Source organism: Carya illinoinensis, chromosome 13 (genome assembly GCF_018687715.1).
Source record: "Carya illinoinensis cultivar Pawnee chromosome 13, C.illinoinensisPawnee_v1, whole genome shotgun sequence".
Taxonomy (NCBI): Eukaryota; Viridiplantae; Streptophyta; class Magnoliopsida; order Fagales; family Juglandaceae; genus Carya; species Carya illinoinensis.
Genome location: NC_056764.1, coordinates 27,042,742 through 27,062,267, shown reverse-complemented (window position 1 = coordinate 27,062,267; position 19,526 = coordinate 27,042,742). Strand labels below are relative to the sequence as shown.

General features: G+C 38.0%; 1 protein-coding gene across 1 annotated transcript in view; it reads left to right on the top strand.

Moving 5' to 3' along the window:
- Window positions 1–19,526, top strand: part of LOC122292056 (DNA polymerase epsilon catalytic subunit A-like) — a 61,431-nt gene that overhangs the window by 22,448 nt on the left and 19,457 nt on the right. Inside the window, exons 19-35 of the mRNA XM_043100247.1 lie at window positions 35–140; window positions 228–307; window positions 412–588; window positions 811–898; window positions 1,036–1,116; window positions 1,204–1,347; window positions 2,208–2,303; window positions 6,980–7,180; window positions 9,014–9,068; window positions 9,158–9,300; window positions 9,384–9,856; window positions 10,504–10,651; window positions 10,734–10,931; window positions 11,047–11,121; window positions 17,790–18,946; window positions 19,025–19,073; window positions 19,326–19,486. Coding sequence (XP_042956181.1) covers window positions 35–140; window positions 228–307; window positions 412–588; window positions 811–898; window positions 1,036–1,116; window positions 1,204–1,347; window positions 2,208–2,303; window positions 6,980–7,180; window positions 9,014–9,068; window positions 9,158–9,300; window positions 9,384–9,856; window positions 10,504–10,651; window positions 10,734–10,931; window positions 11,047–11,121; window positions 17,790–18,946; window positions 19,025–19,073; window positions 19,326–19,486 — 3,432 coding nt within the window. The remainder of the gene's footprint in view (window positions 1–34; window positions 141–227; window positions 308–411; window positions 589–810; window positions 899–1,035; window positions 1,117–1,203; window positions 1,348–2,207; window positions 2,304–6,979; window positions 7,181–9,013; window positions 9,069–9,157; window positions 9,301–9,383; window positions 9,857–10,503; window positions 10,652–10,733; window positions 10,932–11,046; window positions 11,122–17,789; window positions 18,947–19,024; window positions 19,074–19,325; window positions 19,487–19,526) is intronic.

Here is a 19,526-nt window from a genome sequence, read left to right as displayed (position 1 = left end):
TTTTCCACTTATATTGCTTTTGTTCCTGCTCAAGCTTTCGGGATCGAAGGTATGAATACAAAGGACTTAACAAGGTTTGGAAAGGGAAGTTGTCAGAAGCCAAGGCCAGTGGAAATTCTATAAAAATCCAGGAAGCACAAGTATGGAATTATTCTTCAGCTTGTAGAGTAATTGGAAAATAGCCATTTTAGTAATGACAAGTTACAAGTCTTGTATTGTTATTGCAGGATATGGTAGTGCTTTATGATTCATTACAACTTGCTCATAAGTGTATTCTTAATTCGTTCTATGGATATGTCATGCGCAAGTGAGTTTGGGGACTTCCATTTTGTTTGAAATTCTTATTATATTCAGTCTGCTGTTACAGTGGCTTCTATGCTGGTCTTATCTTCAAAGTTATTTTTCTTTCAGGGGTGCAAGATGGTACTCAATGGAAATGGCTGGAGTAGTTACGTATACAGGAGCAAAAATAATTCAGAATGCTCGGTTATTGGTTGATAAAATTGGAAAACCACTTGAATTAGACACAGATGGTATCTGGTGTGTGCTTCCTGGGTCTTTTCCAGAGAACTTTACTTTCAAAACCAAGTATGATCTGGCTCTTCATGGTTTAAGTAGTCATTGGTATCTATTAACTACAGCAGGTGTCAAAGTCCTTATCACTTATATGGCATTCATTGATATTTTGATATGCATTACTTGTACATATTCAAATTTAATGGTGTTATCCAATGTTTCATCTTGATTTGTGAAAATATGGTTGTTGGGTATCTAAAGACACTGACTACATCATATGGGAACACATTTCAGAGACCTCAAGAAGAAGCTGACAATCTCATATCCATGTGTTATGCTTAATGTTGATGTGGCTAGAAACAATACAAATGATCAATACCAGGTCAGCATGGGATCTTTTTCTAGAGTGTGTACTTCCTGATGTATTTTGTTCCATTCTGCATAATTGTATATACTTGTACTCATGCTGAGTATGCTAACTGCGACATTTCTTGAAGTTCTAACTACTGTGTTTTACAGACGCTGACAGATTCTATCAATAAAACGTATATAACTCATAGTGAATGCTCAATTGAATTTGAAGTGGATGGTCCATACAAGGTAATGTTGATAGTTATGATTGGATTTTAACAACTTATTTGTTCTTCATTGTCTTTGCATTACCCTTATCATCACTAATCCATGTAGGCAATGATTCTTCCTGCCTCTAAGGAAGAAGGGATCCTTATTAAGAAGCGATATGCTGTTTTTAATGATGATGGAACCCTTGCTGAGCTTAAAGGTTTTGAGATCAAACGAAGAGGTGAACTGAAGCTCATCAAAGTTTTCCAGGTAACCTCTTATTTGGATATTCAGCTGTTTGTTACCTGCTATATAATTGGTCTTTTTTCTTCTTGCCAGTGGTATATTTTGCGAGATCTGTTGTATTATGAAGCCTTCCTCCATCCTTGTAGGAAGGGGTGTAGCATTAGTTTTGGGTGTAGCATGTAGAATGTTGCTTCTAAGGGAGTTTCGGGTGGTGTCTTAGTTTTGTGGAAAAAAGGGTTTGGGGTAGTTACAGTGATTTGCTTTGCTGTGGGGAGGAGAGTTTTGTCCCAATCGGATTTGGTGTACATTGGATGGAGTTACTGGTCATTAAGGGTTCTCTATTAATAAGGGCTAGGTGTTCTCTCTTGTATACACCTAGTGTACTTGGTTACACCTATTAATATTAATAAATTTTTACTTTAGAAAAAAAAATAAAATTTGATAGACCTTTGTTACCCTACCAACTTTTTTTTTTTTTTCAAAGACTCATGTCGTTGCTTTATGGAACCAACTTTTCCTTCTGAGGAAACTGGAAAAGAAATTCTACGTTCATTTTTGCAGTTGCTTTAGATGAATCTGTTAATATGTTTTTCCAGATTGTCTTCTTCAATGCATATAATAATCTCTTTTTTGCTTCGGGCATTGGCTACAGAGTGTTCATTGGGAGGGATTAGAGATTTTTTCTTCTGTAAGTTATTACTGTGGGCATCGGCTTTTGTATTGGATGCGACCTGTTTTCATGATTTCTATGTTGCTTTTTCTATTTCTTAGCTTGGAATTAGGTGTTTTCTCTTGTATGCTTGCTGCGTACTTGGGTTATGCCTAATTACGTGGATTAGTATATTTCTTTTTACTTATATAAAAAAAAAAATCTTTTTTTGCAGGCTGAGCTCTTCGATAAGTTCCTCCATGGATCCACCTTAGAGGAGTGTTATTCAGCTGTAGCTTCTGTTGCAAACCGTTGGCTTGATCTTCTTGATGTATGTTAATTGTAGACGAGATTGGGAGAAAATATTACTCACTTTATTACATCCACAGTGTACACACAAGTATATATATACACTAAAAGCAAGAGACACATATACCCTTATACAAACACATTATAGACAATATATTCTAACACTCCCCCTCAAGCTGGGGCATATACATCATATAAACCCAGTTTGAAACAAATAGGTTTTAATCGACTCCAACACAAGGATTTAGTAAACACATATGCGAGTTGATCTGCGGACTTCACAAAAGGCGTAGCAATGTCACCACTTAGTATCTTATCTCGAATGAAGTGACAATCAATCTCTATATGTTTAGTCCTCTCATGAAATACAGGGTTAGAGGCAATATGCAGTGCAGCTTGATTATCACAAAATAGCTGGAGAGGGATAGGAGCTGGAAACCCAATCTCTTGAAGAAAGTGTTGTAACCATGTCAGCTCACTAATAGTATGTGCCATTGCCCTGTATTCAGCTTCTGCACTAGAACGAGCTACTACTGTTTGTTTCTTACTCTTCCATGTAACCAAGTTACCTCCTACAAAGGTACAATATCCAGTAGTAGATCTTCTATCTGAAGGAGATCCTGGCCAATCAGCATCTGAAAATGCTTCAACTCTAAGATGTCCATTTGGTCGATATAGTATTCCAAGACCAGGTGCTCGCTTGAGATAACGAAGAATATGAACTACAACATCCCAATGTGAGATCCTAGGCGTTTGTAAAAATTGACTCAGTACACTCACTGCATAAGAGATGTCTGGTCTAGTGATGGTAAGATAGTTCAATTTCCCAACAAGTCTTTGATACATACCTGGATTTCTAAACAACTCCCCTTCTTCTTTCAAGAATTTACGATTGGAATCCATAGGGGTGTCAATAGGTCGTGCACCCAACATGCCGGTTTCTTCTAAAAGATCAAGTACATATTTCCTCTGAGATAGGTTGATGCCCTCTTTAGATCTACTGATTTCAATTCCAAGGAAATATCTAAGCTTGCCCAAGTCTTTCGTCTGAAACTGATCATGTAAAAATTGCTTTAGTCTAATAATTCCAGCAGAGTCACTCCCAGTAATTATAATATCATCCACGTATACAACCAACAAAATGTGACCTGCATCACTATGCAAGTGAAATACCGAGTGGTTTGTTTGGCATCTGTGAAGACCAAAGTTCCATACAGCATCAGAGAACCTTCCAAACCATGCTCGAGGAGATTGTTTCAAGCCGTATAATGCCTTTTTCAACCTGCATACAGTACCTCGATACTCCCCCTGAGCAATAAACCCAGGTGGTTGCTCCATATAAACTTCCTCATGCAAGTCGCCATGGAGGAATGCATTTTTTACATCCAGCTGAAATAAGGGCCAGTCTAAATTAGCAGCAAGAGAGATTAGCACTCGTACAGAAGAGATTTTGGCAACTAGAGAGAATGTCTCTTCGTAGTCAATGCCATAGGTTTGAGTGTAGCCCTTTGCAATCAGGCGGGCTTTCAGACGTTCTACAGAACCATTAGGATGAAATTTGATAGTGTATACCCATTTACAGCCAACAGGTTGTTTACTAGGTGGTAGTGGAACAAGATCCCATGTGCCATTATGATGAAGAGTATCCATTTCACTTTCCATAGCTGTCCTCCATCCCGGATCAGATAATGCATCTTGAAGTGTCTTAGGAATAGAGAGTTTTGAAACTTGAGATGTAAAACATGAGAATGAAGGGGATAAGGCATGATATGAAACAAATTGACTAATAGGATGTTGAATAATACAAGAACGATTACCTTTGCGAAGAGCAATAGGTAGAGAGTCTGAAGTACTGGGCAACTCAAGATCTGAAGATGGAGGCACGACTGGTTGGAGCATGGGAGCTGGCGGCCGCAAGCGACGTGAGTAAACCTTCGGTTGTGAGGGAGATTGTGAGGGAGATAATGTAAGAGTAGGTAATGGTAGAGGGTCACACTCAACACTCGAAGATGTATTTGAAAAAAAAGGTATGGACTCAAAGAAGGTAACATCAGCACTCGTGAAATAGCATCTAAGAGTAGGACTATAGCAGCGATATCCTTTTTGAGTCCGAGAATAACCAACAAAGAGACCCTTGGTAGAACGGAGGTCAAGTTTATCAAAGCCTGGACCAAGGTTATGAACAAAGCAAACACATCCAAAGATTTTTGGTGGAAGAGAAAAAGGTGGAGATGATGGAAACAAGACGGAGAAGGGAGATGAACCATTAAGAACTGATGAAGGCATACGATTAATAAGATGACAAGCAGTAAGAACACCATCACTCCAAAACCGTTTAGGAACATACATATGTAGCAATAGTGCTCGGGTTACATCTAACAAATGCTGGTTTTTGCGTTCAGCTACCGCATTCTGTTGGGGTGTATATGAACATGATGTTTGATGAACAATTCCTTTGTCACTTAGGTAAGTAGCAAAGGCACCAGATAGATATTCTCTACCATTATCAGAATGCAAAATCTGAACCTTTTTGTTAAACTGAGTTTTAATTTGTTTCCAGAACATTTGAAATATGGAAAGAAGTTCAGATCTGGCCTTTATCAAAAACAACCATGTCACACGAGAGTAGTCACCAACAAGTGTAACAAAATATTGAAACTTATTTGATTCAATGTTGATTGGTCCCCATATATCAGAGTGAACCAATTCAAAAGGACTCGATGCACGTTTATCAATACGAGGAACAAAAGACACACGATGGTGTTTACTAAGTTGACACGCTTCACAAGAAAAGGGAGACACACTTCCCAAGTTCCTAATTTGACACTTCACATATGCCCATCACTTGAGAATAATATTCTTCTAGGCCCAAAGCATTCTGTTCCAACACGAAGAATTGTTTACACAACTCATAAATACGAGTTATGTTTCCAGCACTTGAATACATCTGTTTGAGATGCCCCCACAGCTCTTGAGCAGTGTCAAAATGTATTAAATTTGAGCAGATACTAGGTTCAATACTAGTCAACATCAGAGATAATATTTGAGCATCTTCCTGCTCCCATTGAGCAAATGTAGAACTAGTCGAATCAGGAATTGGATCAATCAGATGAGTACGACGAAGACCCTTGCCTTTCAAAAACATTTCAACGGATCTTGACCACAACATGTAATTCTTTCCATTTAACTTCACCGAAGTCATAGGCATACTAATATTTGGTGCAAGTGACATTGACTCAAATTTAGTTGCCATGGAAAATATACCAATATATTATAACAATCCACTTAGAAACAAAGATTTCACATAAAAATCATGAAACATGGACCAAGAACTGGAAAATACAATCTGGAAACGTAGAAATCCAGATTAAAAACCCAAATCCCGGGCCTGTATCGGATGAAATAAGTCTGAACCGGTCAAAAATGTGTTGTACCGGTTCAGAACCGGTATGTATCGGCCTGAAAGTGGCAGGAACCGGACTGTATCGGCCGAAATCGGGTCTGTTTCGGCCGGTATCGGGTCTGTTTCGGCCGGTATATGGCCGATATGGGCGTGTATCGGATCGGATCCGGTATATGGCCGATATGCACTGTCTCGGATTGGGCCCGGGTCGGACTCGGATCGGATCCGGGTCGGTCTTGGATCGGGTCCGGGTCTGGCTCGTTTGGGTCTGTCTCGGATAAGCCTATCCTAACCCAGGATAGGTTTAAGCTATCCGTGTTACCAAACACGTTTTATTCCAACCCGGAATAAAACCCTATACAGGTTCAGGAGTATTCCTACTCCAGAACTGGAATACGAGTTTACCTGCAACCAAACGGAACTGGATCGGCGACAGTGACCCCTTCCGGCGGCTGGAGACGACGGCAACCAAGCTCGGGAACAACAGAATCTGCTGGCGAGTTCACCCTTGGTGTCCAGTACCCGAGATGATGCTGGAAAGTGGCCGAAAAACGCTTCAACCACCACACGGCGCCGGCGAGCACAAATACCACACGGAAACCACACGGAAACACGCCGGGGAACACGGTGAGCTCACAAACTACACCTGAAAAACACTCTCAACCCATTTATAGAACTCGGATTCGTGAGAATCGTCTCTAATACCATGTAGACGAGATTGAGAGAAAATATTACTCACTTTATTACATCCACAGTGTACACACAAGTATATATATATCAAAGGAAACTAGGGTTTTCTTTTCTTAAGATGTGGCAGTCTCCTAATAGGATATGTTTTCTAATAGTTATCTTGTATTTAAATTCAACTTGTACATATTTAGATAGGATAAAATCAGATTAGTTTAGATAGAGATAAAGATTTAGTTTGTTGAGATTAGATAGAGATAAAGATGTAGTTTGTTGAGATTCAAATTTGAATTCTCAATCTTATCTTTGTAATTATTTCTATATAATGAGAAGGAAGCACCTCAAATGGATTATTCAGCCAAATCTGACAATATATACACTAAAAGCAAGAGACACATATACCCTTATACAAACACATTATAGACAATATATTCTAACATTAATGAATTGCATTTAGTATCGCGTATTTCTTTGCTTAAAGTATAGCACTGGGATTTGTTGTGGAACTCTTTTTTTCTCTCTCTTTTTATTTTATTGGCAATTGGATATCTTCAAGTCAGTCAGGATTGCTCAGTTTTTATGCCCTTTTCTTTCATTTCTTCTGTCAGAATCAAGGAAAAGATATTGTGGACAGTGAGCTACTTGATTACATATCAGAGTCAAGCACTATGAGCAAGTCATTAGCTGACTATGGTGTACAAAAGTCATGTGCAGTAACTACTGCAAAACGCCTTGCTGATTTTCTTGGTGATACAATGGTTAAAGATAAAGGACTTCGTTGCCAGTATATAGTTGCATGTGAACCTAAGGTACGTTCTTCATTCTAAGGCTGTGAATCTGTCATGATGGGTCTTTTCATGTTTTACTTGGCATATGCAGTTTCTTATCATCTGATATTCATTAGGAATTTTCAGTGGCAAATCAAGGGAACAATCAGAAATAGGTTACTGTATTGATAATAGGGATCCGTACGTAATGAGAGGGTACATGATACTTCCCTCATGAGCTATCTACCATCTTTTTCTTACACCTTAAACTTCCATTAAGAGCGACTTGGACCCCCCACTAGTAATTTCTGTCTCAATTTGGCCCCTTTATCAAGTATTAACCGACATTAATCTGGACAGAAATATGTCAAAAAGACAAAAATGCCCCTAAATTAAAAGCAAGTCCTTTAAGAATGATCTTTTCTCAGGTGTTTCATTTGAGTTAATTATTGTTTTATATAATGAGGTAAAATGTCACCAAAAACTACGGCATAGGGTTGAAGTTGCACTGAATAAAAGTCTTTGGGTGTAAGTGAAAAAGGGATGATAGTTCAAGGGAAGGAAAGTGCTATTTATCCTGAAAGAGAGATAAGTTTATGTCGTTGGGAACAGGTTAAAGTGGCCAACAGTACTGGTTGGATTCAGGATTTTGTTGGCATAACATTGCAAGTTAAGTGTACAAGCATTTATTTTTGTACTGAAGCCGGTCTATATAATTGTAGTTTGGAGTTCATGGCTGAAAACTCCTCACTGGCAGTGAAAAACGGAGGGAAGGCTGTGTCACATTCTTATTTCTGCAGTGTTTAGGTGAATTATCATGGGCAATATTGCAGCTCTATATACATTAATATTATCAGTGTTACATTGACATGAGTTCTGTAGGGGTGGTTAGTTATATATACTCTTTGATTGACCTGAAAGGGTGTTGTGATAGTAGATTTTGCGTTTTGTTCTTTTTGTTGTCTTTCACCCAAAATGGATTACTGATCTAATATGCACTACTGAGATAAGATGCAATGGGAAAGTTGTTCTAAATGTCATAAGGAAAGAAAGAGCAATTTTATTCTCTTCTGGACCTTGTGAATAATAAGCAATAGTGGCAGCAAAGCCAACATGTTCAATTGCATCATGTTTATTTTGGTGACAATGTCACCATCGGAGACATTGTTATTTGTCGCAAAAATACTTCTTTGCCTTGGTAATTTCATCAGCCTTTTTGACTCACTTCATCCATGCCTTGACCCCAGCTAAAATTATATGGAACTCTCCTTGATTTAAGTTGCTCTTTTGCTATTACACTGGTGAACCCTATTGTGTAAAAGGTTTACTCTGTCAAGGTTAGTCAGTCTTTGCTCAATAACACATCCACTATCTAATCATTTGACAGAAAATTTCAGCTCCTCGTCTTCTTCTTGGTAATTAGAAAACGATGCCTTCAAAATTCCTACATCACTACTTAGCCTGATAGTCATTGTGGATTCTTCTCTCTTTCCTCTCAATGCTTTTCTTTATTCTTCTCTGCAACTTCTCAGAGAGATTTTATATGCCTTATAATTGTAAGTTCGCAATTTTTTTGATAAGTAATTGTAAGTTCACATATGGAAACATTTTTTCTCAGTGTCTTTTAATTAAGCCATTTGTTTTTGCATATCACTTCCTAAATTTATGGAGTACTACTCATGATGTGATGTCATTACCTTTTTTTGTTTTTCCTCAGTATTATGGATCACTGGTATGCAAAGTTTCATCTCTATTTGCTATCTCAGAAACTGTTATTCTAATAAATGGCATGGTTATGTTCAGTTTCCTTTCCCTTTTTCTTTTGCTTTTCTTGGGGGCATTTTGATTGAAATATTTTTTATGTTGGCTGAGTAGGGGACACCTGTAAGTGAGCGTGCTGTTCCTGTTGCAATATTTGAAACTGATGCTGGTAAAGTTCTTCCATTGTTTTCTTGAACTTCATTTTCTGTTTGTTTGTTTGTTTATTGAAGAAAGGGGGTAAAATGTTCAAATTTGCAGAAATAATGAAGTTTTATGTAAGAAAATGGTGCAAGATCTCATCGGATGTTGGCATTCGATCCATTATTGACTGGTCTTATTACAAGCAAAGGCTTAGTTCAGCAATTCAGAAAATTATCACCATTCCGGCAGCAATGCAAAAGGTTTTGTTGCTTTTTCTTTGTTGAGGTTATTTACCTCCCTTTCTCTTTTGCATGCCTCGTGTAATATTATTTGAGTTCTTCAGGTTGCAAATCCTGTCCCTAGGGTTGTACATCCCGATTGGCTGTATAAGAAGGTTCGTGAGAAGGAGGACAAGTTTCGACAACGTAAATTAGTTGACATCTTCTACTCATTGAACAGAGATGATCTGTTAAGAAAGAACAGTGATCCTGTTGGCACCAATGCTGTGAGGAATGAAGAAATTGTTGAAGATTTGGAAGACTTTCGAAACAAAAGCAGCAGTTCTGTAAATGGACTCAGACCGATTGTTCGTAGCTATAAAGTTAATGATGAACAGAATTTGGTCAAGAAAAATGGACAAGTACACTCTGTGCAAAACAAAACTGGTCATAGTGAACATGTGCTTCAAGACTCTCCACAATTGCACCAAAATTCTCTCTCTTCTGAAAATATTGACAGGAATGTGGATTACCAGGGATGGCTTGAACTGAAGAAAAGAAAGTGGAAAGATACTCTAGAGAGAAGGAAGAGGCAAAGGTATGCTGTTCTTTGTTGCCTACATATGAAGGCCCATTTTGATGGCTTGGAAGTTTCCATGCAGATTGAGATATGGTACAAAATGTTGTTCTACAGATTCAGAGATTTTTCTAGTACAACCTTCATTCTGAGAACCAGAGTTTACATATAATTGTTTATAGAATGGGATGTGATTTATAGTTAGGTTTAAATATTTATCTAAAAGGCCACACTTATTTGTGCTCCATCTGAAAGTTCAGAGGGGTTGATCATCCTTATTAGCTTCAAAGGATGCTAGGTGGTATGCTCTTGTGAAAAAATCTATCATGACTAGTGACAATTCAAAAGTGGATAGCATGAACATAAAAAAAATAAGGAACTTCCATAATTTATTAAACTCAATCCATATCATCAACTATTGTCAATGACTTCAAGATGGTTGATGTTGTTTAGGTTGTATGTCAGTATTACCATCCAAATTTCAGGGGAAAACAAACACAAGCTTGATAATTTATTTTGGATTGATCAAATATGTGGTTCTACTCACCAATTGGATGCAGATCTGGATGACTGATTTGTTTGTGTGCCTCCTTATTGTGAGCTTAGATATGTTTTACCCTATGGTAGTAATAATCTACTACATTATGTTATGGCACTGGCTTTGACAGATTGAGCAACTCAAAGACTCGAGACTATGGTACTGGTGTTTCTGAACTGCTGGGTGGTGTGATAAATCAGAAAGATACTCTGGAAAAATCTGGTGTCAGTTCATATTTTAGGAGGCATGAAATAGCCCTGACGCGCTGCCACTGGCAGGTAATATGACTTTAATTCCTTTTAAATGTTTGGGCTGAATGATTAGTATGTGAAAGCTTGATCTCTTCTTTCTACGGTTCAGGTTGTACAGCTAGTTCGGAGTTCAGAGAATGGCCAATTTTTTGCTTGGGTTGTTGTAGAAGGATTCATGCATAAGATTCCTGTAACTGTTCCCAGAGTATTTTACCTCAACTCAAAAGCACCTGTAACTGAAGAGTTTCTGGGAAGGCGTGTTAACAAGATTCTTCCACATGGAAGGCATAGCTATAACTTATACGAGGTATGCCTGGTGTTGTGGCTTTTATAGTTTTTATAATGGTCCTTTCATCTGATTTTATTTTTCGCATTCAAGGCCTGAGTTTTTTATTTTCTTCTGCTTTAATGGATTTTAATAGGTTACAATCGATGAAGATCAATTTAGAAAATATAGTAAAAAACTTGCAGCCCTCCTGGCAGACCCGGAAGTTGAGGTTAGCACTCGGTAACCAAGTACATTAATCATTTCATTAAAAAAAAAAATAATAATATTTGATTCTTGCTTGTGTACCTCGTTCATATTACTGGTCATCATTTATGGTAAATGTTACAAGTTTCTTGGACTTCTTTCATGGTATTTCTGCATGCATTTGTCATGATGGCATGAATCACTATGACATTTTTAGCAAATCTATTTTATGGTTTTTAGTTCAGTGTTTTCTTATTGTGCATTGACAGTAATGAGGGGTATTATATTTAATAATTAATAAGAATTTTATTACCATGAATAGGCATAGCCCGATTACATAGGAAGTACACAAGAGGAAATACCTATACACAGTGACTAAAAAGATAAAAAACTAGATTAACCTTTTTTTTTTTTTTTTTTGTCAAGTTAAAAAACTAGATTAACTCCAACACATCATCACCATTCATTACATTAGCCTTAGCCCGTAGACATAGATTTTCAAAGAAAAATTCCCTAATTTCTTCCATCGATCGTTCTTTGTCTTCAAAACATCTCCCATTCCTTTCTAGCCATAAACACCACATCAAGCACGAAGGAATCATTTATGAAATGGCTGCAATAGGTAGACTCTGCCCAGCATACCTCCAACAAGCTAGTAAATTCACCAAACGCTTTGGCATCACCCAAGAAATACCCATCCTTCCAAAAATGACATTCCACAAACTATTAGCCACCTCACAATGGAGAACAAGTGATTAACTGACTCGCCATCTTTCTTGCACATAGAACACCAATCAACAATACAAAGACCATGCTTTCATAGATTTTCTGAAGTCAGAATTTTATCATGAGACACCCACCAACAGAAGAAAGCTACCATACTCGGCACTTTAACTTTCCGAATACTTTTCCAGGGGTAATCACATACACCTTGGCAGGTTAAAGCATTATAAAAGGAATTTACTGAGAATCTGGAATTTCTTTCATGAATCCACAACAGTCTGTCTACACCTTGGACAATCTTCAATTCATATAATCTGCTGAGAAAATCTGAAATAACATTAACATCCCAATCACTTACATTTCTCACGAAGTCCACAGTTCATTGAATGCTATTATTCGAAAAAGAAAATGAATCAGCCACAGTTGCATCTTGCTGCCTTGCAATCTGCAAAAGTGAAGGAATTTCATTCTTGAGAGTTAACTCTCTGCACCAATTATCCTGCCAAAAGTGAATTCTTGATCCATCCTCCACCTCAAATTTGATATGTTTAACAAACTCCTCCCAACCCATTCGAATTGACCTCATAATCCCATCCCATAAGCTCCTTTTACTTCATTTGAACACCAACTACCCGACATACCCCCATATTTAACATATATCACATTTGTCCATAATGCATCTCTTTCTAAAATGATATCTCCATAATTATTTCCCACAAAGAGCTTTATTAAAAAGCCTCAAGTTACACACACCCAAGCCACCATCAGAAATCGGTTGACATACCTTATCCCAACTCATCAAATGATATTTCTTATCCTCCCCTTTACCTCCTCACAAGAAATTCCTATAGATCTTTTCAATTTTCATAGAAACCACAATTGGTAAAGGAAAGAGAGAAAGGAAATATGTTGGAAGATTGGACAGTGTACTCTTGATTAAAGTGATTCTACCCCCTTTAGACAAATATAATTTTTTCCAACTTGCTAACCTTCTCTCAATCTTCTCAATCACTCCTTCCCAAATCGAAACAGATTTATGTGAGGCACCCAGGGGAAGACCAAGATACGTCATAGGCAGCGATGATATTTTACACCCCTAAATATTATCCATATCTGAGATATTTGACGCTGAGCCCACCGGAACTATTTCAGACTTGGTAAAGTTAATTCTGAATCCTGACACGGCTTAAAAACATAGCCAAAGAGCTCTTAAGGACTGAAGTTGGTCTTGATTAGCTTCACTGAAAATTAATGTGTCGTCGGCGAAAAGTAGGTGAGAAACAATCACACTACTCCGAGAATCACAGCCCACTTCAAAACCTGACAAAAAGTTACCTCCCACTACTGCTTCAATCATTATACTCAATGCATCCATGACAAGAATAAAGAGAAAAGGAGATATTGGATCTTCTTGTCTCAAACCACGTGAACTATTAAAGAAACCAACCAGGTTACCATTCACCAAAATGGAGAATCTTGATGTAGAAATACAAAGCTTTTTCTATGGGAAATACCATGGCACAGGAGGATAAGGTACAGTGGAGGGCCATTGACAGTAAAAAAACATTCAGTCAGGACATACTATAAGATTTTGTCAGGCCAAGGTCATGTTCCATTCCCATGGAAGAGAATTTGGAGGTTCCGAGTGCCTACTAAAGTAGCTTTCTTTGTTTGGACTGTGGCTTTTGGGAAGATCTTGACTACGGACAATCTGAGAAAGAGGGGACTTATTGTGATGGATTGGTGTTATCTGTGTAAAAAGCATGGAGAATCTGTAGATCACCTATTATTGCATTGTGAGGTTACAAGGGGGCTTTGGGATGAGATCTTTAGAAGAATGGATATTGCTTGGGTAATGCCTTCGAAAGTGGTGGATTTATTGGCCTGTTAGAAGGAACTTCAAGGTTGCCCTTAAGTGGCAGCAGTGTGGAAGATGATCCCGTTGTGTATCATGTGGTGTACATGGTTGGAAAGAAAAGAGATTTGCTTTGAGGATAGGGAACGCATGATGGCGGAGCTTCAAATTTTTTTTATGCGCACCTTGATGCTTTGGTTCTATGCTATTGTACTTGATGGAAACAATGTTCATGATGTTCTTTCCTTAATTTAGAATGTATTTAGGTGTTCTTTTGTATACTTCCTATGTACACAGACTATGTCTATTTCATTCGAATGAATAAAATTTACTTCTTATTTATTAAAAAAAAAAAGAATTCAAATCTTTTTCCACATACACCACCTCTTATTGAAACGATATCGACCAAGTAAATACAACAGAAAATTCCAGCAAACATGATCAAACACCTTTTCCATATCCAATTGAACCAAAACTCCAGATTCGCCCATTTTAACTGTGATCCAAACATTCATTAGCCGTTAAAACTGAATCTAATATTTGTCTTCCTCTCACAATAGCATTTTGTGACTTCAATATAATTCTTCCCATTACTGCACTCATCCAATTGGCCAGCACCTTAGAAATTATCTTGTAAACCCCATTAACCAAACTAATTGGCCTGAAATCCTGCATAGTTGCTGCCTCCACCTTTTTAGGAATCAAAGCTATAAAAGTAAAATTGATACTTTTCTTGAATTTCATAAAAGCATGAAATTCCAGAAATACCTTCATAATGTCTTCCTTCGCAATGTCCCAACATGCTTGGAAAAAGCTTTAGAAAACCTGTTCCGACCCGGAGTCTTGTCTTTAGCCATTCCTTTGACGACATCAAGCACTTCTTCAGAAACACTCTCCATCCATGCTGCACTTTCTTGATCAATTGCATCAAAAGACAAACCATCTAGCTTTGTTCTCCATGAATATTCTTCCTTGAAATACTTTTTATAAAAATTGACAGCATGTTCCTTGATGGCCTCTTGATCCTACATATGAGGTTCGCCATTTGTTGAAAAAATTTTGTACACCTGTCACCTTCTTCCAATCATCAAACCCTAGATTTTTGCCTCCATGAAATCTCCTCCATTAATGTGATCTTTTTCAGTTCAGCAACCACCCCTTCCTATCCAACTCCTCAGCTGTTGCATCGCCTGACGTCTTGGTAGAGGAACCGCCGAAGCCTTTGGCTGGGCCTCCTCAACTGTTGGGCTTCTAGATTGTCGCGGCCCATCATAGTTCTTTCTTCTCCATTGAACTGACTTCGAATCTGGGCCTTGTCCCAGACCATTCCTGTTATTTCCCATGGGTCCATAACTATTATTACCCATCCCACTTCCTTCTTGTCGTTAGTGCCCAATAAATCCTGGCCCAAGCCCATCAATAAGTGTAGGCCCCCCCATCCACAGACTTCAACAAAGATGCAACCTTTAGATACCATCCTAAGAGCTTTGTCCGAATATGCCAAAGTGACCCTTCAACTTCTCCAAACCTCTGCAACACTGTGGAAGGCCAACGCTCCTCCCTGTTCCTTTTCACCGACCGCTGATTTTATTTTCAAGAGATGTTATCTTCTTCAGACTGTTGAGAAACTGGTTTCCTCTCAGTATTCAAAACTGCATCAAGATACAAAACTTCCCGAGAAGTATTTTCTACTCTAGAAGAAGAGGTTGCATTCCTCTCTTTGGCGTTATTATTCAACACCTTACTTCCCACCTTGATTGAACCAGTGGAATTCGAGCCCATCAGCTCTCTCATTATCCTCACAGACTTCCCACTCACTCCCTTTCTTACCTTCAGGGATCACTAGTATACCCTGCCCGTTACCCTTGGCAAACTCTACCAACTTCACAAAACTACCATAGGAGTTTCGACATCTTTGGACCAAGAGGACTTTGTTACCTTACCTTCTAGTCTAGTAAGGTTCCATACTTCCCACTTGTCTCAAACAGTCCACCACTTTAGCCATTCAGAGAATCATATCTCCATTGAGAGAAAGAGTCTCTGTACTCTTCCTACTCTTCTCAGAGATACAGAAAAAATGACCGCCCTTACTACTGACATCAAAAAACTTGGCTTCAATCCAAAAACAACCCTCCATCTCATCTCAAAACTAAGGAATAATAACTGAAGAGTAACGATGAAAATATGTAAAAAGCAGAAAAAGATTAACGATTATTTCTTGCGAGAAGTGCTGAAAATAGAATATGAAAGGACATAGTCACACAGAGAGAGAGAGGGAGGGAGGGAGGGAGGGAGGGAGGGAGATTTTGACTCATATGTATATTGAGGGAGATTTTGAATCGTATGTATATTGAGATATATTCTTCCTTTTGAATCATATGTATATTGAGATATATTCTTCCTCCATGATTAAAGAAGAAGAAAGAAAAGGGAGGGAGGGAGATTTTGAATCATATGTATATTGAGATATATTCTTCCTCCATGATTAAAGAAGAAGAAGAAGAAAGAAAAAGAAAAGAAAAGAAAAGAAAAGAAAATAGACTTTTGAGTACAACTCTTGACTGCATGATTAAATTGCAATGCATAACAAGCCACCAAGGATGTGGCAAGTTCCACCAACTGGTTTTTTTAAGGGAAAGTTCCACCAACCTTAGTTTAAGTGGACATAGGATTACGGCCCGATAGAAGCATTATATGCATTTGTTTAAAATTCTAATTTAGGACAATTTATTTGTGGAAGCTTTAGAGATGAGAGGTTATATGTAATATAAAATCTCCACCCCCAATGCTAATTTTTAAGGGATTCTTAAATTTTATCTTAGACTTTAGAAACCTTGGGTGAACTTTTTGGTCGAAACATTTTTTCATGCATTCTAAGTTGCTGTAGAATGTGCATTCCCAACTAGTGTTCTTACTGTAACATTTTTGGCAAGGGATGGAGTCTTAGATAAATACTCCTACCAACACATTTGCAAGGTGAGTGCATTTTTATTATGGGTTCCATCTTTTGTTCTCAAGTTGCTTGTAAGTGAGATTAAAACATGATAGCTTGTAATATCTCAGGTTAACTTTTAAAAACAACTATCTCAGATTGAGTATATGATGAAGGTGAATAGAAATCCTACATTGCCTATGCGGGAGTCAGGAGACATTATTGTGGTTTATAATGATTCAAAAGGGCTCCAATTGCAACCTTAACTAGTCCTATTGGAGTATAAACCCAAATGTGACTTTGAATTTTCTTAGTTTGTTGCTGATGGTATCAAAGCTAGTCCTAGTAGAAGTGTGGGACTTCAATTATGCCACCTATCTTTGGTTTTTGAGCCTTTTTTTTTTTTCCCAGAATTTGGAATGGTCTAAAGAAAGCACTAGGGATTTAAAGGGAAGGGATTGTAATGCTTAAGATTGAATATAGAAGGGTGGTGAATTTGAGTATACGTCCAATTGGGGCTTGGGCCTTAACTTTTTATTTATTTTTATGAATAATAAAGGGTTGGAGGGGAAACCAGAGGCAACCTCTCTAGCAAAGCGTGGCCATGGTAGCACCCTACTTGCTCGGAACCAGATAGGAGAGGCCTAGATGATGAGAAGCCATAGGGCTCATTGAAGTCGGGTTTGAGCTATAGCCCAAATCCTAGCCCTACTGGGACATTCATGAATCCCTAGGTGACTAATACTAACGGTCTAAGGCAAATCCATTTTCGGATTTGAACTCAGGAACTAGTACATGCCAAACCACATGGGGGTAACCCAAGGACCATTGAGTCACATATGCCAATAAAAAATATTTTTCAGCCTTAAAAGCTTCTGCACATCATCATTTTTCCTCCAAATGCTGGTAAAACCTATATCTGTGCTATTTATGTGCTTAAAGCTTCCACATATTCATGTCATAATTTTCAAGCATTTTTAAAGAAATGAAAATTTTTATGAGGACAAAGGAAGTAATATTTTTTAGAAGATTCAACTTTAAGGTTAGTATATTGAGATTTTGAACTTCTTATGAGTAGGGCTAGAATAACTTATGTGCTACCAATTGGAGTGCTCATTTGAAATATCTATTTGAGTGGTTTAATTGCATATATTAGTTTGATTACAATGCAATCCTTTGTCAGGGGATATATGAGACGAAGGTTCCATTGGAGTTCAATGCTATCCTCCAGATTGGTTGTGTCTGTAAGGTGGAAAAAACAGCCAAGAAACGAAACGTTCAGGATGGCTGGAGTCTAAGTGAACTTCACATGAAGACTACAACGGAATGCGCTTATCTGGAACATTCCATCTCTTTCTTTTACTTGTATCACAGCATCTCAGAAAGGCGGGCTATATGCATTGGGTATTTTCCTGCATCAAGAACAATATTTGTTGTGGTGGTTAATCCTTACCAAAATAAAGATTTATCACCATTATTTCTTGAAAAACAATTCCGTGAAGCTTGCCAAGCTGTGTCTATTGATAAGCAGCCTTCAAGTAATGGTGTTGTTATCAAGTTGGACTATGTTGGATATGTTAAGGATGCTGAAAAGATTTTGCAAAGGGCAATCAATGAGCACAGACATCAGCACCCTGGGCCTACAATTGCTGTTATTGAATGCCCACATCCTCAATCAATGAAGTCAGGTATCCGAGCTCTAGATGATTTCCCATGTGTGAACATTCCTTCCAATGCTCGTGATAGTCACTATCAAGTTCTTGGGTGGCAACAAGTGGCTGCAAAAATTGGGATGCAACGGTGTGCAGCATCATCCCAGTGGTTGAATGAGAGAATTTCTCTCTCGAAATATGCCCATGTACCAGTAGGGAATTTTGAACTCGACTGGCTTATCTTTACAGCAGATATTTTCTTTTCAAGAGCACTACATGATCAGCAACAGGTACTTTGGATATCTGATGATGGTGTTCCGGATCTAGGAGGCATTAATGAAGAAGAGACCTGTTTTGTTGATGAGGTCCATCAACCTGTTATTACATACCCTGGCGCATATAGAAAAATAACAGTAGAGCTAAAGATTCATCACCTGGCTGTAAATGGTCTTTTAAAAAGTAACCAAGTGAATGAAATGGAAGGCGGTGCTTTGTTAGGATATGACCAGGACATGACTTCTGGAGTACATATTCTGAATGAACAAGGTGGCTTTGATGAGGATACTGCATGTGCACCTGCATTTCGTATCCTAAAACAGTTGATCCAAAGGTGCCTTGCGGATGCAGTCACATTTGGAAATGTATATGCTGATGCAATATTGCAACATCTATATCGATGGCTCTGCAGGTTGCAGTATCTTAACTTTGATTTGAATGGTTCTTGTTTTTGGTTCAAGTAATTACCTCTTTCTCTTTTATATTGCAGCCCTCAATCAAAACTTCACGACCCAGCTCTTCACCGCATTCTTCACAAGGTAAGTACTTGTTGGATTACACAGGGTGTTTCCTTGTGACATGAAAAATGTTCTAGGGTGCACAGACTATAAGGTTGCTCACTAGGCTTTTTTTTTCCTTGTACTTTTTCATTCTCTTGACAAAATGTCTCATATTCCTCTTACAGAGAAGCAATCAAAAGAATGATTACAATGATTTAGATTCTGTCCTACATCTAAAAGTAGGAGTGCAAATGATTTATGACTGCTTTTGATTCTTCTTAACACCTACAGGTGATGCGGAAAGTGTTTGCACTATTATTGGCAGAATTTCGCAAATTGGGTGCCAAAATTGTTTTTGCAAACTTCTCAAAGATTATTATAGACACGGGCAAATTTGATCTCTCTGCTGCCAAGGCTTACTGTGATAGCTTGCTTAAAACTCTGAAAACTAGGTAGGTCTCCACAAGAATTTTAACTAGATTATAGCAATTT